This window comes from Panthera onca, chromosome B1, assembly GCF_046562875.1.
Source record: "Panthera onca isolate mPanOnc1 chromosome B1, mPanOnc1 haplotype 2, whole genome shotgun sequence".
Classification (NCBI taxonomy): domain Eukaryota; kingdom Metazoa; phylum Chordata; class Mammalia; order Carnivora; family Felidae; genus Panthera; species Panthera onca.
Window position 1 is genome coordinate 77,630,480 of NC_138342.1, and position 26,567 is coordinate 77,657,046.

At 33.8% G+C, this 26,567-nt stretch overlaps 1 protein-coding gene across 3 annotated transcripts in view; it reads left to right on the forward strand.

Annotated features, from left to right (window-relative positions):
- The window catches only part of GRID2 (glutamate ionotropic receptor delta type subunit 2), a 1,486,895-nt gene that overhangs the window by 1,174,947 nt on the left and 285,381 nt on the right, over window positions 1-26,567 (forward strand). For all 3 annotated transcript variants that reach the window (XM_078445882.2, XM_078445880.2, XM_078445881.1), the window contains exon 12: window positions 23,835-23,973. In XM_078445882.2, coding sequence (XP_078302008.1) covers window positions 23,835-23,973 — 139 coding nt within the window. The remainder of the gene's footprint in view (window positions 1-23,834; window positions 23,974-26,567) is intronic.

The window sequence follows — 26,567 nt, forward strand, 5'->3', positions numbered from 1 at the left end:
AGAAGTTCAAAATTGTATACTCAATAAATGAGTTATGATTCGAAACTAATCTCCAATGGTGGTTAACAGGTTACTGGGTTTGAATAGCATTTTGGAGCTTTAAAAATGTACATTAGACATACTCCTGGCTCTCATATCGTCATTAAAACTGATTGAATATGTATTGGCATTCTCTGGCTTTGTGGAAATACTGACACATTGATACATAAGGCCGAGTTTAGGAACTAATCTCAGAAATTTCAGGGGAAATGGAAAGCTTCACTCTGAGATCCACTTCTCTTTTGATTCCTGTTGACAACTGCTTCTTACCCTTTGAACTTTGATGCTTCTGGGATTGGTAAAATGGGTGCAATTTTCCTCAGAACCACTGATTGATTGAATCTCTGAAAAATGGGGTTGATAATGGCACTAGAATTTATATAGTGGTTTTATATAGTGGCTTAGGCCTTGCTATAATTATTTTAAGACATTAAAAGCTAATACATCACTACAGAGTGACAGGCCTGACTCAATGGCAGTCTTGCTTCATGCTGTTTGACAAATGACTAGTCATCCAGACAACATTTCCTCACTGAGCGCCTTTCCCAGTCCTCATTTTGTTGCCAAGTCTGTGGTAAAATCAGCAGGTAACAAGAAAAATAGTACAGAAAGGAAAAAGAATCATTTGGGGGACCTCCAGAAAATGATATTGGATATTTTTAAACTATCATAATGTATTTGTTGTTTAAACCAGGCACTGTTCCTTTCTTTTTTCTTTTTTGGTGAACAGATAAGCAATTAATACATATTGCTGTGTTAAAAATACAAACAAAGCACCTAAAGTATCAATAAAGTAATTTAGTAAATAAACATTAAACTAAAAGAACACAAAGACAAATATGGTAGATGGAGAAAACAAAGAGGTAACATAAATGAACTTCAAAAATCTCAGTCCATCTCTGAACCAAACTCTTGAAAACTTTCTGAAGATTTTGAGAGCTTTGTTTGAGTATCTTTCTCCCTTTTCAAATTGAATTATTAAAATCTAAAATATTTTTATTTTTTAATATTAGATGGAAAAATTCTGTGAACTATACACTTAAATATTTTACCAAAATCTTGCATGTATGCTCTTGAGTTTTATAAAGCAATACATTTACTAGAAGAGATAATGACAAACCAGGAGAGAAAGGATGAAACTATTTGGTTTCTCCTGTTTTTGTTTATTTTTAAACAAGATCTCTAAAATAGTATAATTGAATAGTTATAATTAGAGCATGAATACAGAGGCTAAAGATGTTTCTAGGGGCACCTCTTAAATAAAGATGCGTGGTTTTGGCAAAATCCTATGAAAACCATGTAAGTGTTGGGCAATATTCTGGGTGTCAATGAACATTTGAGATATATTATACCACAATTGTTGACATATAGTTGTGATATCAGTGTTCTTAGGATGCAAAATCTTATTTTTATCATTAATGTATACAAGGGTCCTTATGATGGATACTAGGAAAGAAAACAGAAAAAGGACTAAGCAAATGCATTTTTTTTGCAAATAAAAATGGCAGGAAATTCAAGGAAGATATGTGGCATGGTGACCTAGTTTACTTTGTGTTTAAAGCTGTGACATAACCATTAATATCATAAAATGCAGATCTATGGATTAGTGGAAATATCAGCAAATAGCCATATACACTATAAAAGCTTCAAACTAACAGGTCTATTTCAAATATATTGAAGCTCCTTTATAAAAAAAAAAAGTCTTAAAAAGGAGAAAAGAACTTCTAATTTCAATATAATTTCAAAATCTCTAAAAGGGTACATTTCTTAAATCAGGATGGGTTAGGTTAGCCTGTTCTATAAAAAAGGATTTTGCTAGAGTTCTAAAATTTGTCTGACCCAATAAAATTCATGTATAACAAATTAGTTTCAGTATATTTAATGTAATTCACTCATCCTATGATCATGCTTCCAGTAGAATTCAATAAAAGCAATCAGTACAGGATGAGGAAACAACAACAACAACAACCTTGATTAAATAAAATCTAGAGAAAGGATATACAACTGGGTTTCTAAATATCATCACTGCCACAATCCTTGTAGATATGAAAGTAAACCAGTTTGTGGTGGGGAATCATGGTAAACACTATATGTGTTATTCATTCATATGCTCATAATGTTGTACTTAGGGGAGCTTATATTTCAGGGCAGCCCTTAACCTCAAGATTCTTGACTATTCCTTAGGGTACAACTTGGGTAAAATTATAATGTAGTCCACCTTACAAACTGGGAAACCGAAATTCCTTTTTCAATTAAATTACTAAAACCCCAAATATTTTAATTTTGTAAGATCAGACAGGACAATTGACTTTCAATTGGCTTTTTTAATTCTTTTTTTCTCATTAGAAACAGTGCAGGGAGCCAGCGTTGCTCCGTTGGTTAAACATCCAACTTGAACTCAGGTCATGATCTCCTGGTTCGTGGGTCCAAGCCCCATGTAAGGCTCTGTGCTGACAGCTCAGAACCTAGAGCCTGCTTCAGATTCTGTGTCTCCCTCTCTCTCTGCCCCTCCCCTGCTCATGCTGTGTCTCTCTCTCTCTCAAAAATGAAAAAAAAAACGTTAAAAAAAATAAAAGAAAAAAAGAAACAGTGGAAATTTTATATGGGCTAGAATAATGAAAACATTGTGAAAAGAAGCTGCCAAGTGTTACTTGTTGTGTGTAATGTAATTCAATTTAGTTTTACTATGAGTTACAGCAATGGGTTCATGGAACTTAAGTTAAAATCAGTATATATGGGTTATGTGGTATAACTAGCCGTCATTTAATTGGATTACAATTAATTTTTAGCTTAACATTTTTCAAATGTATTCATTAGAAATATCTCACGTTACTGAGTTCAGTAAAATTTAACCACTTTTATTAGACCTGAAGTTCCAAGAATTATAAAGATTATCTTCTTTAGGAAGTTCTAATGTTGAAATAACATTTTCTTTTTGCAAATATTCATAGAAAATGTATTTATAATAGCCAAAACTGGAAACAGTTGCAATGTCTAGTTACTGATGAATGGATTAGAAAACCGTGATACATGCAGTGGAATGCTTTTCAGCACTAACAAGAAGCAAGCCAGTAACACACGCAACAACATGAATGAATCTCAAGCAGGTGTGCTACGTAAATGAAGCCATCCCCAAACAACTATGTTCCGTTTATGGGAAACTAAAAAGAACCTGATACAGAAAAAGAAAAATATCATATTTCACAGTGACAGAAAGCAGATTTGCCATTGTCTGGTATCAAGCGTGGGCAATAAGAGGTTGACCAGAAAGGAGCACGAAGGAAGATTTTGCGTAGTGGTAACATTCTTTTTTTATTTGATCAGAGGAACATTCTTATTTCAAGGAATTACATATAGACAGCATTTGTATGTGTAAAAAAACTTTATAAATTAAGAAAAAGTGAAACATGCCAGAATTTATTACTCAACTGCTGTAGAACTCCTCAAAACAGAAGTGTATAAATGCTGTTAAGGAGTTGGGAAAAAGGAGCTGCTATTTATAAGCAGCTTTACATGTATTATAATTACCATGAAAATGTAAATATTAAGTTAGAGAAGTTCTCTTATGTATAGGAAATTGCCATTTTGATTATATCATCTAATGCCTCCTAGCCTACTTTTGCTTATCTGCAAATAGAATTATCAGTTAGTCCAGAACAATATTTTTGTCATTCAACTGAAATGTCAGCAATTCAGAAAGACATATGTTAACAAAAGAGGAGTAACATTACCTGTCTCTATTTGTTTAGTAATATTATAAAATGTATTTGAAAATGCTTAACACTTGTATAAGACATAAAAAAATTCATTTCTTTCGCCAAATAGCTTCTCTTCATGGATTCTATCTAAAAGATGTTTATAGCAATGTAATATATGGTAGCATAAAACCTCTAAATTTCTAAAAATATGATACTTAAATAAGCTATTGTATATCTGACTAAGAAAATATTCAGCCAGTGAAAATGTAATCAATAGAATACAATATTGTAGGGGATTAAGGAGTGCACTTGTCGCGATGAGGGCAATGTATGGAATTGTTGAATTACCATATGGTACACCTGAAACTAATATAACAGTGTATGTTAACTAACTGGAATTAAACTAAAACCTTTAAAAAGTAAAATAAAAGTTAAATATTTATAAATTTTAAGAAAATAGAATACAGTATTTAAATGTGGTATGACTATTGGTATTAAAAATCACGTAAGAAAAATCTCAAAAAGAACATATCAACAAATGTTAACCTGCCTTCTTTAATATTGGGTTTCTGAATCATAAACTGGATGAGTCTAGAACTAGACCGAGCCTCCAAATTCCCGCTCAGCAACTGAGGCTACATTTCTGCCCTCAGATCTAGAATTTTTTCCCATCCATATCAAGAAATGCTTTGGTAGGCTACCTACCTGTTTCATATTTAGAAATCCTGTGAAAAGCTGTTGCTGAAGGACAGTACATTCTGTGACAGTTCTTAAACAGCCATGTCATACAATGGTACTCTTACCTTGTCTCTGATAGTTAAATATCTCCCCTTAGCCTCTGCCAACGTGGGATACAATATTCAACTTGATGTAAAAAATTCAATTTTTGTATGAATAGTCATGCCACATTTATAACTTTGTATCCTATGTGTTACATTTTCACTGACTAATGTTTTCCCAGTCAGATGTACTACAGTTTACTCAAGTATCCTATTTTTGGAAATTTAGAGGTTTACACTACCATACATTACATTGCTATACAGAAGTTTTATGCTACTATATATTACATTGCTGTACATTGCCTACAGAGTACCAGCACACAGAAATTTTTAGAGATGCTTGTGCTCTAACCCTCTCATGTATGTCTTCATGTCTTTTTGAAGGGATTGTCCCTTTCATGGATAGTCAGGGAGATGAACCATTTGTTCAGAGCAAATCCATTCCAATATTCCTACTTCCCTGAATCTCTACAGTATACCACAGAAGTTGTGCATAGGTTACATTGAAAATCCATTCATTATTGGCCCATTCAGTTAGCCAATTGATTAGCCATTAGCCAATCTAACAAATTACTACCACCACCCCAAGTATCAATTCAATACACTAAATATCAAATCCCAGATCATTACCACCCAGGACCATATATTTGCTCTAATCAATACTTGCACGCATCCTATGTATAAAACTTTCATAAGTGGGCTTCATACTTCTCTGACTTAGTTATTTTGGATCTAACTTGTATCTGGAGGCAATGAGGGGTAAGGTAGGTGAGTCCAGGAGAGAACTGTGATTCTCCAGTCATTGAGAATCATTTATGCAGAGGAAGGCTGATTCCCTCAGAAAGGGTGATAAATTGCTTCTAGTACCAAGGAGGTTCAGAGGGATTTTGAAACTCAGATTTCCCAACAATGTGCTTCACTTACCATGAGAGACCTTATAAGGCAGAAGATTTCATTGGAGATTCAGTTGTGTTACCCTTAGAGTCAAGCCTTAATCTTGTCTTCAGTCATATCTGCCCCAAAACTATACAATTTAAGAGTCTCCTTCAAAGCTGCCATCAAGACTTTCAATTTTTACCTTATTTCTGAGTTGAGTATTCCTTGTCTTCAATTTCCCCTTTACCCTTTGTATTATTTGAAGGCTTCAGAGCAGTTAGCTGGAACCACAATCTTTAACCTAAAAATAAGTCCACATATATTTCATCAATTAATTTACAACAAAGCATGCAGGAATATATAATGAGGCAAGGACAGTCTCTTCAATAAATTGTGTTGGAGAAACTTGACAGCTACATCCAGAAGAATAAAATTGGACTACTATCTTACATCATATAAAAATTTACTCAAAATGGATTAAATATTTGAATATAAGACCTGAAATTATAAAACTTCCTAGAAGCAGTAAGCTCCTTGACATCAGTCTTAGCAATGTTTTATGGTTTATGTGTTTTTGTTTGTTCGTTTCTTTGTTTTGGCTCTGACCCCAATGGTCAGGGAAATGAAAGTAAAAATCAATGAATGAAACTACATCAAACTAAAAAACTTCTCCACATGGGACACATAAGTGGCCCAGTTGGTTAAGTGTCTGACTTCAAATCAGGTCATGATCTCATAGTTAGTGAGTTCAAGCTCTGCATCAGGCTCTCTGCTGTCAGCACAGAGCCCACTTTGGATTCTCTGTCCCCCTCTCTCTCTGTGCCTCCTCTGCTCATTCTCATTCTCTCTCTTAAAATAAATAAATAAGCTTTTTAAAAAAGCCTCTGCACAGCAAAGGAAACCATCAACAAAATGTAAAGACAATCTACTGAATTGAAGAAGATAATTGCAAATCATATATCCAGTTAAGGGTTAATATCCAAAATATATAGGAATCCATATAACTCAATAACAACTAACAACTCAACAACAATCTGATTTAAAAAACAGGCAGAACTTCTTAAGAGACATCTTCCCAAAGAAGATATATAGATGGCCAAATGGCACAAGAAAAGCTCAATATCACTAATCATCAAGGAAATATGAATCAAAACCACAATGAGATCATCACCTCACACCTGTCAGAATGGCTAATATCAAAAAGAAAGAAATAACAAATGCTGGCATGGATGTGGAGAAAAGGGAATTCTCATGCACTGTTGGTGGGAATGCAAACTGGTTCAGCTGCTCTAGAAAACAGTATGAAAGCTACTCTAAAAATTAAAAATAGAACTGTCATGTGATCCAGAAATTCCATTACTGGCTATCTGTTTGGAAAAATGAAAATTCTAATTCAAAAAGATATATGCATCCCTGTGTTTATTACAGAAATTTTTGGTGGGACTGTAGACCTGATAGAAAAAGTTCAAAAGATAAATGATGATGAACACTGAGTGATTAAAATAAAAACTTAAAAAAAAAGATAGATGATGGCATAGGAGAGTGGAGTATTTTAAACTGAGATGATTTTAGAGGGGTAAAAGTTGTTAATAAAGGTTATGTTTGCTGATATAAAAGCAGTGCCATTTGCATTAAATAGAAAATATCACATAAGTATAATATGAAATAATTATACTTATATAATAACTGAAACTTTATCAGATTCTAGTTTGTTATATTGTCTGTCAAAGAGAGTTTAAGATTTGCCTTCCCTTTATAACGATAGATATGAAAGTTTATTTTTTTAACTTTTTTAACATTTATTCATTTTTTTCAGAGACAGAGAGAGACAGAGCACGAGTGGGGGAGGAGCAGAGAGAGGGGGAGACACAGAATCCAAAGCGGGCACTAGGCTCTGAGCTGTCAGCACAGAGCCTGATGCAGGGCCCGAACTCACTGACTGCAAGATCGTGATCTGAGCTGAAGTCAGATGCTCAACCGACTGAGCCACCCAGGCGCCCCAAAAATAGATACGAAACTTTAAAGAAACTTCTTATCACCAAGCAGAGGCTTTGTTCTTGCTGTGATAAGAAAATATTTAAAGAGCATTTTAAATGGTACAACCTTCACAACATAACACAATGTGATTTTACATTATTCCTCCCTACCACGTAAAACTATCTGTTGTACCAATAATAGGCATGCCACATTGTAGAAACCTGCCCTGCCTTGCAATTGGGTTCAAACAATTAACCTACTATACTGTGGACAACAGCAAATCATACATATCTTTCGTGCCCCTTCTTATACCCCTAGACCCTCTACCAAAGGAAAACATATTAAAGCACTTTCAAATTTAGTCATAGTTTGTCAATTTGACTATTTATAAATGAGCTCCAAGGAATAGATTAATATATAAGTGTGACTTACATTATCTTCAGCATTTACATTCTCTTCCATCCCTAAATGGGATTGCCCTGGCAATGGGTGATTGCCAACAACTTTCTTCTTTATCTTTTCTAAACTGTGATTTTGTGTGAAACATTTTAACATTTATTGACATTACACTTAACCAATCTACTTGAACATATCATTCACCCATAATATTGGAAGCTTCCTATTTGCTATAAGATATTTTAGCCATTTTGCTAGTAACCTTGTTCCAATAAGAATCCAATTCTTGAAAAAAGAAAATTTATAAGGAAAAATAATTTTCTTTTATAATTCTTATTTTATTTTTTCTTAATAATAGTTCCACCATCCAAGATTGTATACTAAACATTCTGTGAGTTTTAAAACCTATGAGGAACTAATTTACCAAACAACCAAATGGGAGAGGTTTAGCAATAACTGTTCGATATTTTCAGACACACACAAAGATGCATACATATATACTTGCACAGAATAAGATTTAGAGCAATAAAATTTGCCTGACTCAAGTGAAGTTATCAAGTTTCACAATCTTGCCTGAGGGAAAAACATTGTTTTATCTGTTTCACAACTTTTATAAGCAAGATAATATATACAGTAGCAAGGTTGATATATTTTTTGATGTGGCAAACCAGTCACATCAACATGCAAATCTGTTAAGAAGATTTTTCCCTAAAGCAGAGGGGTCACTTTGGAAAATATAAATTCTACACACTTCTAGAGAGTGATATTGGGAGATTTCAAACTCAGCAGGAATTATAAGAATCAAAATATCCAACCCTAAAGTCAGACTTTTGCACATCCTGAAGTGGCAGGAATTGCCAGTCTAAATTCTGCCACACCTTAGCCATGTAGGATTGTGTTTTTAATTTAGTAGATAATTTTTCGTCTTCTACCTACTTGTTGCCTCTAGTATCCTGAATTTATGAAAAATTTTTTTAAACTGTGGAGACAAGGAAAAAAAGGGGGGGATGATCTTCATTAAACTCACCCTTTTCTCTCCTTACTTTCTTCCTTTACTTGGTTTTATTTAATTGTGAAATATTATTTACATACATAAAAGTACATAAACTTAAATGTGCAGCTCAATGAATTACCGCCAGCAATGCAACACCTGTGTGATTACTACCTAGAAAAAGATAGAACATTAGCGGGGACACAGCCCCCATTGCCCCCGTCTCAACCATTATTGTTTATCCCCAAAGGTAACCACTTATAAGATTACCAGTACTACCATTCATGTTGCCTGTTTTTGAACAGTTATCATACAGTGTGGGGTTTTTCACTTGTGTTTTACTCAACATTTAGTTTGTGAAATCCATTTGTGGTGTTATATTTAAATTAAATCTGTCTTCATACAATATTCCATTGTATGAATATACCACAGTTTCTTTATCCATTCTACTCTCAAAAAGTGTGTAGGCTGTTTCCAGTTTGAGGCTATCATGAATAATGTTGCTATGAACCTTTTTCTGTGTTTGTCTCTTTGGGATATATACCAAGAGTAGAATTTCTTTTTTTTTTTTTTTTCTAAATTTTCTTTTCAATGTTTACTTTTGAGAGACAGACAGAGCGTGAGTAGGGAAGGGGCAGAGAGAGAGGGAAACACAGAACTCAAAGCAGACTCCAGGCTCTGAGCTGTCAGCACAGAGCCCGATGCGGGGCTCGAACCCACGAACCGTGAAATCATGATCTGGGCCAAAGTCGGATGCCCAACCAACTGAGCCACCCAGGCTCCCCGCCAAGAGTAGAATTTCTGAGTTTTAAGATAGGCATATAGTAGTTTTCAGAGATGCTGCCAAATTGTTCATCAAAATGACTGAATCAAATTACCATCCTGCCAACAGTATTCTAGTAACTCCACATCCTTGCAAACAATTGATATTGTCTATTTATTTTAATTATTCTGGTGGCTCTGTGGTAGTATTAAATTTTGTTTTAGTTTGCATATCCCTAATAACTAATGAGGTTGCCATCTTTTCACCTTTATTGCCATTTATCTTTTATGAAACCTCTTGCCCATTTTTCTAATTACCATGTGTTTTATTCTTACTGATTTATAGAAGTTATTTTTGGTACATATGTGTGTTGCAAATTATCTTCTGCTGTGGTTTATCTTCACTCTTTTAGTGGTGTCTTTTGATCTACAAAGTATTATTTTAGTCAAATCTATCAATCTTTCCTTCTGTGCTCTGTTCAAGAAATCTTTTGCTGCCTGATCATGGGGATATATTAGATGCATTCTCTTGTATTATTTTCTAGAACTTTTAGTGTTTGTATTTTATATTTATATATATAAGCCTTTTGGTGTTGATTTCTGTGTGTGTTGTAAATGAGCAGACAAGTTTCAGTATTTTTCACGTGTGTATCCAAATTAACCTAGTAGTAGTTATTGAAAAGACCTCCCTTTCTCTACAAATTGCAGAGCCAGCTGGGCATAAATCAAGTTTCTATGTATACATGGGTAATTTTCATTGATATGGTCTATCCTTGTATAAATACCACGCTGTCTTAATTACTATATACAGCTATAGTCAGCTAGACCAGCTGACTGCAGCTGACTACAGTCAGCTTTTTCTTCTTGAACATTGTCTTGGCTATTTTTATCCTTTCGCAATTTCATACAAATTTTATATTCAGCTTTTTATTCTTTCTCTCCTTCTATCTCTTACAAAAAGAACCTGGCATTTTGATTGGTATTTCACTAAATCTATAGATCAATTTGAAAAGAATTTACACACTTATAATATTAAGTCTTAGATCAACAAACATGATATGCCCATCCATTTGTTTAATATTGTTTTATTTAAGTCAAAAAAGTATACAGATTTTCATGTAGAGGTCTTTTACATATTTATACCTAGGTATTTGATATTTTCAATGCGGTTGTAAATGGTACTTTTTTTTAATTCCATGTTTTTAATTCCAAGTTTGTTGCTGGTGTGCATATCTGATTGAGCTTTGAACATTGTGTGTGTACCATAGTAAACTGATAACTAACCTATTAATTTTAGCAATTTATCTTATATTCTCTTGGTTTTTCTACATACATATTCATACCAGCTCCAATCCATAACTGCTATTTTTTTTCAATTCTTAACTATTTTTTTCTTTTTACTATTGTTCTTGCTGTTGTTGGCCTGTTGCATTACACTGTGCACCTTCAACTGAATGTTGAATAGAAGTGGTAACAATTTGTAGCCCTTAACAGAGTCTCTAAAAAATATTTATTTTATTAATAAATATGATGTTTGCTACAGGTTTCCTGAAAACTCTCTTTGTGAAGCTAAGAACGATTCTTTTATTTCTAGATTGCTGGATTGTTTCTAGGCTTGTTTTTTGTTTTTTGCTTTTTGTTTTCTTTTTAAGACTGATGTTGAATTTTAGCTGTGCCTTTTCTGCATCCACCTAAATGATTATGGGATTTCACTCTTTTGTACTGCTGATATAGTGAATTCCAATGATCATTTTCTTTAGTTTTGTTGAAAAATAATTGACATACCTCACTGTATGAGTTTAAGGCACACAGCATGATGGATTGGTTCACATATATTGTGAAATGATTACTACAATACATTTAACTAATACCCATCTTCTCATATAGATACAAGGAAAAGAAAAAAAAGGAAAAAAAGAAAAAGAAAAAAAGGAAAGTTTTTCTTGGGATGAGATCTTTTAAGATGAGCTCTCTTAACCTTTTTTTGATAATTCATGTATTAGTGTTTGCTATAGTTATTATGTTGTGTATTATATCCCTAGTACTAATTTATCTTATAACTGGAAGTTTGTACATTGACCGACTTCTTCCAATTCTCCCTCCCCCCACCCTGTGCCTTGGTCATCACAAGTCTGATGTCTTTTTCTACGAGGTTTTTGGTGTGTTTGTTTTTTTGTTTTGTTTTGTTTTTATATCCCATATATAAGTGAGACAATATAGTGTTTGTCTTTATCTCACTTATTTCACATGGTATATACTGCCTGCAAAATATGGTATACTGCCATGTTGTCACAAATGGTAGAATTTCCTCATTTTTATGGATAAATAGTATTCTTTTATAGATAATATATATGTATATATATTCTCTATCATCTACCTATCTATCTATCTATCTGTCTACCTACCACAACCTCCTTATGTGTTCATCCATGAGTGAACACTTAGGTTGTTTCCATGTTGTGGCCATTGTAAGTAACATTAGTATGAACATGGGAGTACAGATATATTTTCAAGTTAGTAGGGGCACCTGGATGACTCAGTCAGTTAAGCATCAGACTATAGCTCAGGTCATGATCTCATGGTCCATAAGTTCAAGCCCCACATCAGGCTTTGTGCTGACAGTGAAGATCCTAGAGTTTGCTTCAGATTCTGTTATCTCCCTCTCTCTGCCCCACCCCTGCTTATCCTCTCTCTCTCTCTCTCTCTCTCAAAAATAAATAAACATTTAAAAATATATATTTTTTCAAGTTAGTAGTTTTCATTTTCTTTGGATATATTCTGTGAAATGGAATTGCTGGATCACATGGTAATTTTATTTTTAATTTTTTGAGGAACCTCCATAACGTTTTCCATAGTGGTTGCACTAATTTTCAATTCCCACAACAGTGCAGGAGGGTTCCTTTTCCTTCACACTCTCACCAGCATTTGTTACCTTTTGTCTTTTTGAAGATGACCGTTCTAATAGGCATGAGGTAATTATCCCATTGCAGTTTTCATTTGCATTTCCCTAATGACTAGTGATGTTGAGCATCTTTTCAAGTATCTGTTGGCTTTTCATCTTTGGAGAAATGTCAATTCAGGTCCTTTTCCCAGTTATTAATTGGGTTATTTCTTTGCTATCGAGTTGTGTGAGTTCTTTATATATTTGTACATGAACCCTTATCAGATGTTTGCTTTGCAAATATTTTTTCCCATTTTGTAGGTTGTCTTTTCACTTTGTTGATGGTTTAGTTTGCTGTGCAGAAGCTTTTCAGTTTGATGTAGTTCTGCTTGTTTATCTTTGACTTTGTTGCTTGTGCTTCAGATGTCATATCTAAAAATTAACAAGATCCATGTCAAGGAGATTTATTTCTAAGTTTTCTTCTAGGAGTATTATGGTTTCAGGTCTTACATTTGTGTCTTCAATCTATGTAAGTTAAATTTTGTGAGTGCTATGAGATATACTCATCTTGTTCTTTTACATGTGAGTATTTAATTATTCTAGCTCAATTTATTGAAGAGAATATGTTTTTTTCCATTGAGTGTTTTTAGCTCCTTGTCAAACATTAGTTGACTGTACATGCATAAGTTTATTTTTGGGTTATCAACTCTGTTCATTAGACTATTTCTCTGCTTTTATTCTGCACCATACTGTTTTGATGACTGCGGCTTTATAGTATAGCTTGAAATCAAGAACTATGTTGCCTTCTGCTTTGTTCTTCTTTATCAGGATTGATTTGGCTATTTGGGGTCTTTTGTGGTGCTATATAAATTTTAAAACTTTTAAACTTTTTTCTACTTCTGTAAAAAATGCCTTTGGAATCTTGCTAGGAATTGCACTGAATCTATAGCTGGCTTTTCATAGTATTGACATTTTAACAATATTAATTGTTCTAATCCATGAATATGGAATGCTTTTCCACTTCTTTGTGTCTTCTTTGATTTATATCATCTGTGCCTTATAAAGATCTTTCACCTCTTTAATTCCTAAGTATTTTACTGTTTTTGATGCTAATGGAAATGAAATTGATTTCTTTCTTTTTTAGGAAGTTTTTTGTTAGTGTATACTGATTTTTATGTTTTATTTTTGTATCCTGCAACTTTATTGAAGTCATTATTTATATCTAACAGTTTTTGATTTAATCCTTAGGATTTTCTATATATAAAACCATGTCAATTTTCTATATATAAAAACTTGTCAGACAATTTTACTTCTTTCTTTCCAATTCTGATACCTTATATTTCTTTTTCTTGCTTGATTGTTCTAGCTAGGACTTCTAGTACTATGTTCACTAGGAGTGATGAGGGTGGGCATTTTTATTTTGATCCTGATCATAGGAAAAAACGCCTTGAAACTTTCACCATTAAGTATGACATTAGCTGTAGGCTTGTCACATGTGGCCTTTGTTATGTTGAGATATGTTCCTTCTGTGCCTAATGCGTTAGTTTCTATCATGAATAGATGTTGAACTTTGTCAAATTCATTTTCTGAATCTACCAAAATAATCATATGATTATTTTCTTTCAGTCTATTAATGTCTTGCATCACATTTATTGAATTGCATGTGTTGAACCATCTTTGTGTGCCAAGAATAAATCCTACTGTTCTTGGTGAATGATTCTTTTTAATGTGCTGCTGCATTTGGTTTGCTTATATTTTATTGAGAATTTTTGCATCTGTATTCATCAGGGGTATTGACTTACCATTTTCCTTTCCAGTAGTGTCCTTTTCTGATTTGGGTACAAGATAATGCTGGCCTCCTAAAATAAGTTTGAGAGGGTTTCCTCTTCTTCTATTTTTTGGAAGAATTTGAAGATTAATGTTTGGTAAAATTCACCAGGGAAGTGATCTGGTCCTGGGCTTTTCTTTGTTGGGAGATGTTTTATTACTGTTCCAATCTCCTTATTTGCAAATGGTATATCCAGATTTTATATTTCGTCCTGATTCAGTCTTGGAAAGTTATACATTTCTAAGAATTTTTCCATTTCTTCTAGGTTGTCTGGTTTGTTGGTGAATAGTTATTCATAGTAATCTCTTACGATCCTTTGAATTTCTCTGCTATCAGTTGTAATGTCTCCTTTTTATTTATAATTTTATTTATTTGGGTTCTTTTTTCCCCCCTTTGTTTAGTCTAGTTAAGGGTTTGCCAATTCAGTTTATCTTTTCAAAGAATCAACTTATAGTTTGGCCAATGTTTTCAATTGTTTTTCTGGTCTATATTTCATTTATTTTTGTTCTAGTCTTTATTATTTTCTTTATTCTACTAATTTGTGGTTCATTTTCTTATTTTATTTATTTAAAAATATTTTTTAATCTTTTATTTATTTTTGAGAGAGAGACAGAGTGTGAGCGGGGGAGGAACAGAGAGAGAGGGAGACACAGAATCCTAAGCAGGAACCAGGCCCCAAGCTGTCAGCACAGAACCCAACACAGGGCTCGAACCCACAAACCGTGAGATCATGACTTGAGCTGAAGTTAGACACTTAACTGACTGAGCCACCCAAGCAACCCTCTTCTTCTTTTTCTAGCTTCTTATAGCATACAGTTAGGTTGTTTATTTGGAATCCCTCTTGCTTCTTAATGTAGGTGTTTATTGCTATGAACTCGCCTCTTAGAACTGCTTTTGCTGTATCGCACATGTTCTGGTATTGTTGTGTTTACATTTTCATTTGTGTCAAGAAACCTTTTTTTTATTTCTCTTTTAATTTCTTCTTGAACTTATTGGTTGTTCAGGAGATAATTGCTTAACCTCAATGTGTTCATGATTTCCCAGGTTTCCTCTTGTTATTGATTTCTTGTTTCATGCCATTGTGGTGATAGAAGATACTTGATATGATTTCAATCTTCCTAAATTTTTGAAGACTTGTTTTGTAGCCTAATATATGGTCTATTGCACAAAATGTTCCATGTGCATTTGAGAAGAATGTGTAGATGCTGTTTAGATAAAATATTTAGGTTATCTCTGTTAGGTCCAGTTAGTCTATAGTATTTTTCAAGACTGCTGTTTCCTTATTGATTTTCTGTCTGAATGATCTATCTATTGTTGAGAGTGAGATATTGAAGCCCCCAACTGTTACTGAATTACTATTTATTTCTCTTTTTAACTCTTTTAGCTTCTGCTTTATATACTTAAAAGTTCCAATGCTGGGCACATAAATATTTGTAATTATTTTATTTTCTTGATGTTTAGACCTCTTTATCATTGTATAATGACATTTTTTTAATCATTTTTAGTTTAAAATATATTTTGTCTGATATAAATATAGCCACCCCAGTTTTTTGTTATTGTTGTTACAGATGTTGCTTAAAATGTCTTTTTCTATTCCCTTCCCTCTCATTGTATGTGTGTCATTTTTTTTAAATTTAATTTAATTTAATTTTTTTTCAATATATGAAATTTATTGTCAAAATGGTTTCCATACAACACCCAGTGCTCATCCCAAAAGGTGCCCTCCCCAATACCCATCACCCACTCTCCCCTCCCTCCCACCCCCCATCAACCCTCAGTTTGTTCTCAGTTTTTAAGAGTCTCTCATGCTTTGGCTCTCTCCCACTCTAACCTCTTTTTTTTTTTTTCCTTCCCCTCCCCCATGGGTTTCTGTCAAGTTTCTCAGGATCCACATAAGAGTGAAAACATATGGTATCTGTCTTTCTCTGTATGGCTTATTTCACTTAGCATCACACTCTCCAGTTCCATCCACGTTGCTACAAAGGGCCATATTTCGTTCTTTCTCATTGCCCTGTAGTACTCCATTGTGTATATAAACCACGATTTCTTTATCCATTCATTAGTTGATGGACATTTAGGCTCTTTCCATAATTTGGCTATTGTTGAGAGTGCTGCTATAAACATTGGGGTACAAGTGCCCCTATGCATCAGTACTCCTGTATCCCTTGGGTAAATTCTTAGCAGTGCTATTGCTGGGTCATAGGGTAGGTCTATTTTTAATTTTCTGAGGAATCTCCACACTGTTTTCCAGAATGGCTGCACCAACTTGCATTCCCACCAACAGTGCAAGAGGATTCCCGTTTCTCCACATCCTCTCCAGCATCTATAGTCTCCTGATTTGTTCATTTTGGCCACTCTGACTGGCGTGAGGTGATATCTGAGTGTGGTTTTGATTTGTATTTCCCTGATAAGGAGCGACGTTGAGCATCTTTTCATGTGCCTGTTGGCCATCCGGATGTCTTCTTTAGAGTAGTGTCTATTCATGTTTTCTGCCCATTTCTTCACTGGGTTATTTGTTTTTTGGGTGTGGAGTTTGGTGAGCTCTTTATAGATTTTGGATACTAGCCCTTTGTCCGATGTGTCATTTGCAAATATCTTTTCCCATTCCGTTGGTTGCCTTTTAGTTTTGTTGGTTGTTTCCTTTGCTGTGCAGAAGCTTTTTATCTTCATAAGATCCCAGTAATTCATTTTTGCTTTTAATTCCCTTGCCTTTGGGGATGTGTCAAGTAAGAGATTGCTATGGCTGAGGTCAGAGAGGTCTTTTCCTGCTTTCTCCTCTAGGGTTTTGATGGTTTCCTGTCTCACATTCAGGTCCTTTATCCATTTTGAGTTTATTTTTGTGAATGGTGTGAGAAAGTGGTCTAGTTTCAACCTTCTGCATGTTGCTGTCCAGTTCTCCCAGCACCATTTGTTAAAGAGACTGTCTTTTTTCCATTGGTTGTTCTTTCCTGCTTTGTCAAAGATTAGTTGGCCATACGTTTGTGGGTCTAGTTCTGGGGTTTCTATTCTATTCCATTGGTCTATGTGTCTGTTTTTGTGCCATGTATGTGTGTCTTAATGCTAAAGTGAGTCTTTTGTAGAAAGCATCTTGTTGGATCTTGATTTTTTTTATCCATTCATCTATTCTGTGTCTTTTAATTAGAGAATTTAATCTTTTTACATTTAAAGCAATTATTGATAGGTAAGAACTTATTATCGCCATTTTGCTCATTGTTTTCTTAATGTTTTATAGATCTCTTTTTCTTATCCTTATAGATATCTTATTTCTTATCCTGCTGCCCTTTTGTGTGTTTTGTTATCTTTTAGTATCAGTATGCTTTCCTTTTATCATGTTATTTTGTGTAATTACTACAGTATTTTGTGTGTGTGGTTACAATGTCTCATAATCTTATAACACACTATTTTAAACTGATAACAACATCAATAGAATTCATAAACTTTTACTTTTACTTCTCCTCCCCCACATACTTAAAGTTATTTCTATTACAACTACATTTTTAATATTGTATAAGTAATGATAGATTATTACAATTCTTTGTATTATTATTATATATTATTAATACTTAATATAATAGATTATTTTTACTATGTTAGTTTTTTAACCTTTAAATTAGAGTTATAATTGAGTTATATACCACTGTTATCATATTGCAAAATCTAACTATGACTATATTTACCATTAAAGTGAGATTTACAATATATTTTTAAGTTTTTATATTGTGACTATGTGTTATTTTACTTCCACTAGAAAAACCCCATTAGCATTTTGTTAAGGCAATTCTGTTGGTAGTAAACTCCTTTAGCTTTTGTTTCTGGAAAAGTCTTTATTCCTCCATTTCTAAAGGACAGCTTCACTGTATATAGAATTTTTTGGTTGACATTTTTTTTTTTTAATATCTTGAACATGTTACCTCATTCTCTTCTGGTCTAAAAAGTTTTCATTGATAAATTCCCCCCTATTGTCTTGTGTAAATTCCCTTGTATGTAACTTCTTTCTTTTCTTTTCCTGGTCTTAAACTTCTTTCTTTGTCTTTGACTTTTGATAACTTAATAATAATGTGTTTTGGTAACCCTATTCTAATTCAACCTACTTGGGATTGTTTGAGCCTCATGGATTTAGATGTCCATTTCTCTACCCAGGTTTGAGAGATTTTCAGCTATTATAATTTTTTTTATAAATTTTTGGGAGTAGACATTATTTTTTAATGTTTATTTACTTATTTTGAGAGAGAGAGAGAGAGAGAGAGAGAGAGAGAATCCCAAGCTGGCTCTGCACTGTCAGAGCAGAGCCCCATGTGGGGCTTGATCTCATGAACCATGAGATCATGACCTGAGCCAAAATCAAGAGTTGGATGGTTAACTGAGTGAACCACCCAGGCACCCTCAGCTATTATAACTTTAAATATGCTTTCTGACCCTCTTTTTGGTCCTCTCCTTCTGGAATTTTCATGATACAAATATTGTTTATTTTCATTGTGTCTTTTTATTCCTATAGGCTTTCTTCACTCTTTTTCTTCTTTCTTTTGGCTCCTCTGACTAATTCATTTTAATGTCCTATCCTCCAGGTCACTGATTTTTTTTTTCTTCCACATGGTCAAGTCTACTTTTAAAATTCTCTACTGAATTCTTCAGTCCAATTATATTTTTCAACTCTAGGGTTTCTGGGTTTTGGTTTTGGTTTTGATGGTTGTTATTTCCTTATCAAATATCTCATTTTGCTTATGCATTGGTTTTCTAATTTTGTTGTCTGTCTGTGTTATCTTGTAGCTCAGTAAACTTGCTCAAGAGGATTATTCTGAATTCTTTGTCAGTTCATTGATCTTCATTTCTTTATGGTTGGTTAATCATTATAATTTTATTAATTTCCTTTGGTGGTGTCATATTTACCTGATAATTTATGATCCTTTATTTGTAACATTGGTGTCTGCACATTTGAGCAATTAGGCTCCTCTTTCAGACTTTATAGGTCTGCTTTGTCAGAGACCATTCTTCACCAGTCAGCTCAGTTTGGTTTTTGAATGTGTCTTCTGGCAATGTCCTTGGACAGGTAGAGCCTACTATTATTGTTCACTTTAGGGTAAAGCAACTGTTGGAGGTTTAAGGATGGGGATGAGGTTGTGTGCCATTGGCCGAGAACAAGTGGATAGGACTGCTGACTTTGTTCCTTACCTGAATGAAGCTGTACAATGGGCTCTTCAATTGCCTGGATTCCCTGGTCAGGCTTACTAGATGTTCATGTCTGGCGAATATATTCAGTAGTAGATGGGGCTATAAGTTAACTTCCCATCCATGGCAGGGAGCAGGTGAGGCCACCAATTTTGTTCTGCAAATGGGGGAAGCCATGGTCTATGCTCTCTGTCTGAGTGTCATTGTATGCCGGGCTGATGAATGGGTATTGCAGCATCCCGTGTGCTTTCATTAGGTTCCCTGGTTGGACAAGCTGGAGGCTATATTGAGTAATGAGCAGGTCTACAAATTAGATTCCTTGTCCCAGGAGAAGGGAGAGAAGCAGTTTGAAAGCCAGCAAAACTCTTTGTTGTCTCAACTCAAGCCAAACCACACCTCAAGTTCCCTGACTGAATAGGGCCACTGGCTTGACTCTGCAAACTACTGCCTCTATACACCTCTCAGCTTGAGAACTACTGGACCTCATAGTTTCCAGGAGTTGCTGCAGCTGTTCTGACCAGATGGTGCCAGAAGACATTCTCCACAGCGGGTGGGGCTATAATTCAGCTCCCTGTTAGGGCAAAATGGGCTCTGGGGCCAGCAACAGTCCTCATCTGAGGATCCGAATCAGGCAAATCTTCAAGCAGATGTGTTTATTGGTCAGAGTGTGCTCCCAACTTCATTCTACAGATGAACAAATTAGATTGAGATTACTACTTGGGTACGACAGGTATGAACTGGGTCTGCCAACATCCATGTGCTGGTTGTTGCAAACCCCTTCCTACTTCTCCATCATAATCAGATTCCTAGTGATTGACTTCACAGAGTCCTTTGCAATCCTCATGGGGTGAGATCAGAGTAGGGACTCCAACAAATTAACCCATAATGCTGGGATAGGGCTGGTCTCCCCCCACCTCAGGTTCCCTCTTCCCACTGGAGGAACTGGAAGCTCAGGAGAGACTTCTCTATGTGGTACTGTGCTGTCCTGGGGGAAGTCCATGTGGTCAGTGTGTAGCCACTTCTCTTACCCTTTTGATGTAGTCAGTCTTGGTCTCAGTGCCCAGGGGTGGGTGCCCCACCCTCATGTCCTCAGTGGTGTCTTGTTATTAACAGTTGTTAATTGTTCTTCTTATGAAGAGGAGCAAAATCAGCCACAACCTATGTTGCCATCTCAGTGACATCAGAATCCAGTGATTGATTTCTGAATGCCAAACCAAATCCTAGCTTTCATATAATAAACCAAACATTCTTATTTATTTATTAATTGCAATTTTCAGATTGTTAATTCATTTAAGTCTTGTGCATCTACAATCATATGAAAGATTAGCCTGTAATGTTCCTTTGTTGGAATGACCTTTTTAGATTTTGTTGTCAAAGTTCTTCATAAAATGTATGGAATAGGACATTTCTTTTTTCTAATTTCAGGAAGAGTTTGTAAAATAGAGTTAATTACTACTAAAAAGTTTGGTAAATTTTTCCAGTAAGGTCACTGGCCTTGAATTGTTTGGTGAGTAAGTTTTAATTGTAAATTCAAAGTCATTAAAAATCATAAAATCATTCCAGCTTTCTGCTTCTTTTGGTGAAAATTTTTCTAGGAATTTGTCTTTATCACTTCAGTTTTCAAATAATTAGCATAAAATTGTACATAAAATCCTCCTCTTTTTATCCTTCTAGTGTCTATAACATCTGTAGCAATGTATCCATTTACTCCTGTTGTATTTTTGTGTCTTTATTTATATTCCTGATCACTCTCAACAGCTTTTTATAGGCCTTTTCAAGGACCAAACTTCTGTTAGATTAACCTCTATTGTATTTTATCTCTTTTATTATTTTTTTCTCTTATACTTATTATTTCCTTCCTTCTATATTTTTTAGGTTTATATTGGTAATTTTTTTAACTTCTCGAAATTGATGAGTAGCTCACTGATTTTTCAGCCTTCTTATATATCATGGGCTATGAATTTTCTTCTAAACACAAATTTAGCTGTATCCCATTAGCTATTAAAACTTAATGAATTTGGTGTGGAATATTTTTATCATCAACTTTAAAATCTTCTTTTCTCCTGTGATTTTTCTTTGACCCATGGCTTAATACAATTGTAATTACTGGTTTCTAAGCAAATGAAGATTTTCTGGTTTTCTCTGGCCCACCTCCCTCCATTTGGCAAGACCTAGGCCCTAAGTTTTAAAGCTTTGAAGTCTGAAAAATCATTGCTCAGCTTCTCAGTCTCTTAGCTTCCTCTTGTTAAATTGTTATTTATATCTCTGGGAAAGCAGTTCTACATACCAGGTCATATTTCTGGATTTTCTTCTTCTCCAGGACCTTGGTCTTCTAGTTTTTTGTTGCTTCTTTAAGCTCTTAAATGCATTGTATGTTTAATTTGTCTAATGGCTCTCAGTGGGAGGATTGTTTTTACAGTGGGAGGATTGAATTACCAGAATTGGAAGCCAACATATCATTACATTTAGCATTTGATTTCTAAATGTGGATATCAAATAATTGGGGGGGGATTCTACAAGAATATTTGAATTACCGAAGTTGCAGATTTTATGCCATGGTTAAAGTTCAACAAGTATCTTTCATGTGGGTGATAACAACTCTAATCAAGGTTAAAGACTTTATGTAACTTTATACAACTGAACACCAAAAAAAAAACAAAAAAACAAAAAAACAAAAAACAAAGCAAACCAATTAAAAAATGGGCAGGGGACCTGAATAAACATTTTTCCAAAGGAGACATATAGATGGCCAAAAGACACATGCAAGCAAGCTCACATCACTGATCATCAGGGAAATTGAAATCAAAACCACAATGAGACGTCATCTCACACTTCTCAGAATGGCTAGGATCAAAAAGATAAGAAACAACAAGTGTTGATAAGGATGTGTAGAAAAGAGAACTCTTGTGCACTATTAGTGGAAATGTAAATTGGTATAACTACTCTAGAAAACAGCTGTTCTGGAAGTCCCTCAAAAATTAAAAATAGAAATATTATATGATCTAATAATTCCATTACTGGATATTTACCCAAAGAAAATGAAAACACTAATTCAGATCCAGTAATTGGGTATTTACTAGTACAAAAACACTAATACAAAAAATACAAAAAAAACCAAAAACAGAAACACTAATTCAAAGGGATACATGCAACCTGATGTTTATTGCAGCAGCATTTAAAATAGCCAAATTATGGAAGCAGCCTGTGTCCATTTGTAGATGAACAGATAAAGAGAAGATATGAGATATATATAAGATATAGTTATATCTTATAAGATATAGATATGGGATATAGGATATAGATATATATATCATATATATATGATATATATATATCATATAGGATAGAGTTATATTCTCTCTCTCTCTCTCTCTCTCTCTCTATATATATATATATATATATATATATATATAAGATTATTACTCAGCCATAAAAAAGAATAAAATCTTACCATTTGCAACAACATGGTTGGAGCTAGAGAGTATAATACTAAGCTGAATAAGTCAGAGACAGACAGAACCATATGATTTCACACATATGTGTAATTTAAGAAACAAATCAAACAAGCAAAGGAAAAAAAATAAAGAGAGAGACAAGCCAAGAAACAGACTCTTAACTATAGAGAACAAACTGATGGTTACCAGAAGGGAGATGGGTGAGGGTGTGGATGAAATAAATGATAGGGTATTTACCGTGATGAGCACTGAATAATACATAGAATTGTTGAATCACTATATTGTATCCCTAAAACTAATAAAATGCTATATGTTAACTATACTGGAGTTTTAAAAAAATTAATTAAAAAAGGTATATATACCCCTACATTTATTTCAGGATTATTTACAGTAGCCAAGATATAGAAGCAACCCAGTGTCCATCAATAGATGAATAAATAAAGAAGATATGATATATATGTAATTATATACTATATTATATAATATATAACATTATGCTATATATCATATATATATACATATGTATAAATATATATGTAACCTATGAATCTAAGGAACTTAACCAAAAATGATTTTCAATATTATTTATTAAAGTAGAAATCTGAGGTTATATTAAATATAAGCATAATAGTATTAATATCACCTAACTACTGAATAATCAAGCATTTGGAAATAAAGTAGTTACCTGGTTATTATAAGAAAGTAACTATTTCCAAGATTGAATAATAAGGTAGAAGAAGTATCACTTAAACAAGTTATACTAAGTATTTATAATGGTTCTTTTTGTCTGGGTCTTAAAAAGTATCATAAAAGGGAATTAAATATGAAGTAATAAACATAACCAAAATACAGAAATCAATGCTGTTGTTGTTGTGTTGAAAGATTTTTCAGTACTTAAAAGTTAATTTGGTATTGATTGTGTATGACTGTAGATTATCAATAAATACTTGTTGATGTTCTTTTATTCTATTTGCTTCTTTCTACAGGTGGGGAGGTCCCATACACGACTCTGGCTACTCGAATGATGATGGGGGCTTGGTGGCTATTTGCATTGATTGTCATCTCATCTTACACAGCAAATCTTGCTGCTTTCCTCACTATCACCCGCATTGAAAGCTCCATCCAGTAAGTAGACAAAGATTCCAGTAGCCACAAAGAATGAAAAATGATGAGAGTAGCCAAACCTATTTAAATAAGTATATGATACCTGATAATAAATTTACACCCTCCTTTTGAGTAAAGGTTTAATTTTGTGATATGCAATTATCACAGTATTGGTGATACATTTTTGAAAAAATAAAATTCTGGGTATAATTTTGCATCACTTCCCACATTTTCCTGGAAGAATAACACATATTTGGTATTCTAGGTTCCACAGAGTATGACTATGTTTGGGCAACATTGTAAAAAGGAAGGGAAAGGAGTCATACTAAAATATACATATTTCAAGTTTGACAGTATCAGTTTTTGTCTGGAGTCTGCCCCATTGTGCATTGTCTGAGTAAATAGTTGGAAAGACGTTAGGTGATTCATAGGTGACATATAGGGAAAGAGAAGGAAGGAGGCAGGGGGAGAGGGAGAGAGAGGATAGCTTTCAAGAGATTAAAACCACATTGTGTTTATCTCTTCAATGTATTATAGCTAATGTGGTCACTATTACTGCTGCTTTTCCAGTTTCAGTGGTGGTAAATTGTAACTATGATACATTTGCTTAAATCCTAAAGTTACTTAAGCCAATGCCTCAGTTCATAAAAGCCACCCCCATGAGCCCCAAGAGCCCAAAGGCCTTTGATCAAGCACAGCCATTTCTGCTTTTGTGGTTTCATGCATACAATCAGCTTCAATATGCAACTTCTGCCATATTAGAACATAATGTTCTATATATCATTTTAAGAAACATTTTCCTGAAAATGTTTTATTCATCCAAAAACAAAATAGTTTGAATTTTCCTAGAGTTGAAGAACATTCATTCTCAACAAAACTGACAATTCAACATTATGAATAATTAGATTTGTTAAGGAATTCATTAGAGAACTAACTTATCCTTAAAGGAAAATATAAGAGTTCTTCTTGTGTTTAAAAAATTTGTAAATGAAGTCCATTAATAGCCACAAAACTGTTATAATGCAATACTAAAAATAAAATCAGGAATTAATGATCTATAAAGAAGTAGGATATTTTTCTTCAATTATTTGTCATATATAATTGAAACCCCCAAATTCAACTAATGACAGTAACAGACAGTTTCATCCAGTCTGAGGGATGTTTCCAATTTCTCTCATCAAATCATGCTCCTCAAATGTTTTTTCCCAATTTTTTAGTGCAGAATCTTCATACCCTCTTATTACCCTTGTAGCCAATTCTATGTGTGGTATAAGTTATAAATGGTACACAGTGAAGTTCATGGAAAGCATAAACCCATATTTTAACCAATAATGAAAATGATTACAAACACCCAGCCAAGAAATCAATGAAATCAGTAAAATTACGAAAATAATAATTAACTTTTATTGAGCATTCACAGAAAACCAGAGTGCGCTGAATGTTTTACATTCATTTGATCATTTAATCGTTAGCAACCATCTTCTGAAAGACATACTATTAAATAACCCATTTTATAACTGAAGTTGAGAATATAAGTAACTTACTCAAACAATGCATCTAATAAGTGATTGATTAAAGACCATACCTTAAATCTGTCTGATTATTGAACCTATATTCTAACTAAACTTACCACTCTAGTTCCCATCCCTTGGACTTTTGTATGGCCAGTTGTTTATAAGAATGGTATAAAGGGTGTGTCATTGTCTTGTTCATTACTAAGTAAGGGGATATAAAGGGTGACATTTTTCAAATCCTTCATTGGTCTGAGGATATAAAATATCAAAATCTGGGTGATTTTTATGTGGGATAAATTCTGTAGGCATACATCCCAACATGAACTAATTAAATCTATAATTGATATCTGCCATTCAGGGGAAGACCACTTGACAGATCCAATCGATAGAAATCACACAAAGAAAAATTGTTTTAAAACTTAAGATGGAGTATTATATCTCACTAATGTAGTTTCTATCAATTATGTTTAACTTGTCACATTTTGAGTGCACTTGAGCTAAGAACCAATGTAGCTCATATCTGACTTGAAGCATTTTAAATAAATAAATGAAGAAAACTTTGAAATAATGGATTTTATATAATAAATGGCAATCATCATAATAATTATGACTAATATTCACTGAGAGTTTATTATGAATTTATTAAGCATGTTACATGTATTATCTCATTTATTCCTCAAAAAACCCTGATAATACAAGTATTACTGTTATTCCCATTACACCAATGAAGAAACAAAAGTTTGCAAGTTAAATTCTCAAGATCACATAACCAATAGTGCCAGAGCTGGAAGTCTAACCCATGTCAATCTGACACCAATCCATGGTCTTATCCAGTGAAATTTTTCCTTATCTAGTGATGGTTTCTACACTTTGTTTGGCAACGCTGCTTCCCTGGGGCTGCAGACCTCATGGTGTTTGTGTATATCTGAACTATTTGGTCATTATCAACTTTGCCAACATTAATTTGTATCTCGACTTTTATGCAATAGCAGTGGGAGCAGAAGCCTCAATCAAATTTTTGCACTCATAGGTTTCTCTAAAAGTAAAACCTAATGGAAAAAAGATTATCAATTCACATGATGTTTCCCTCATGTATAGTTC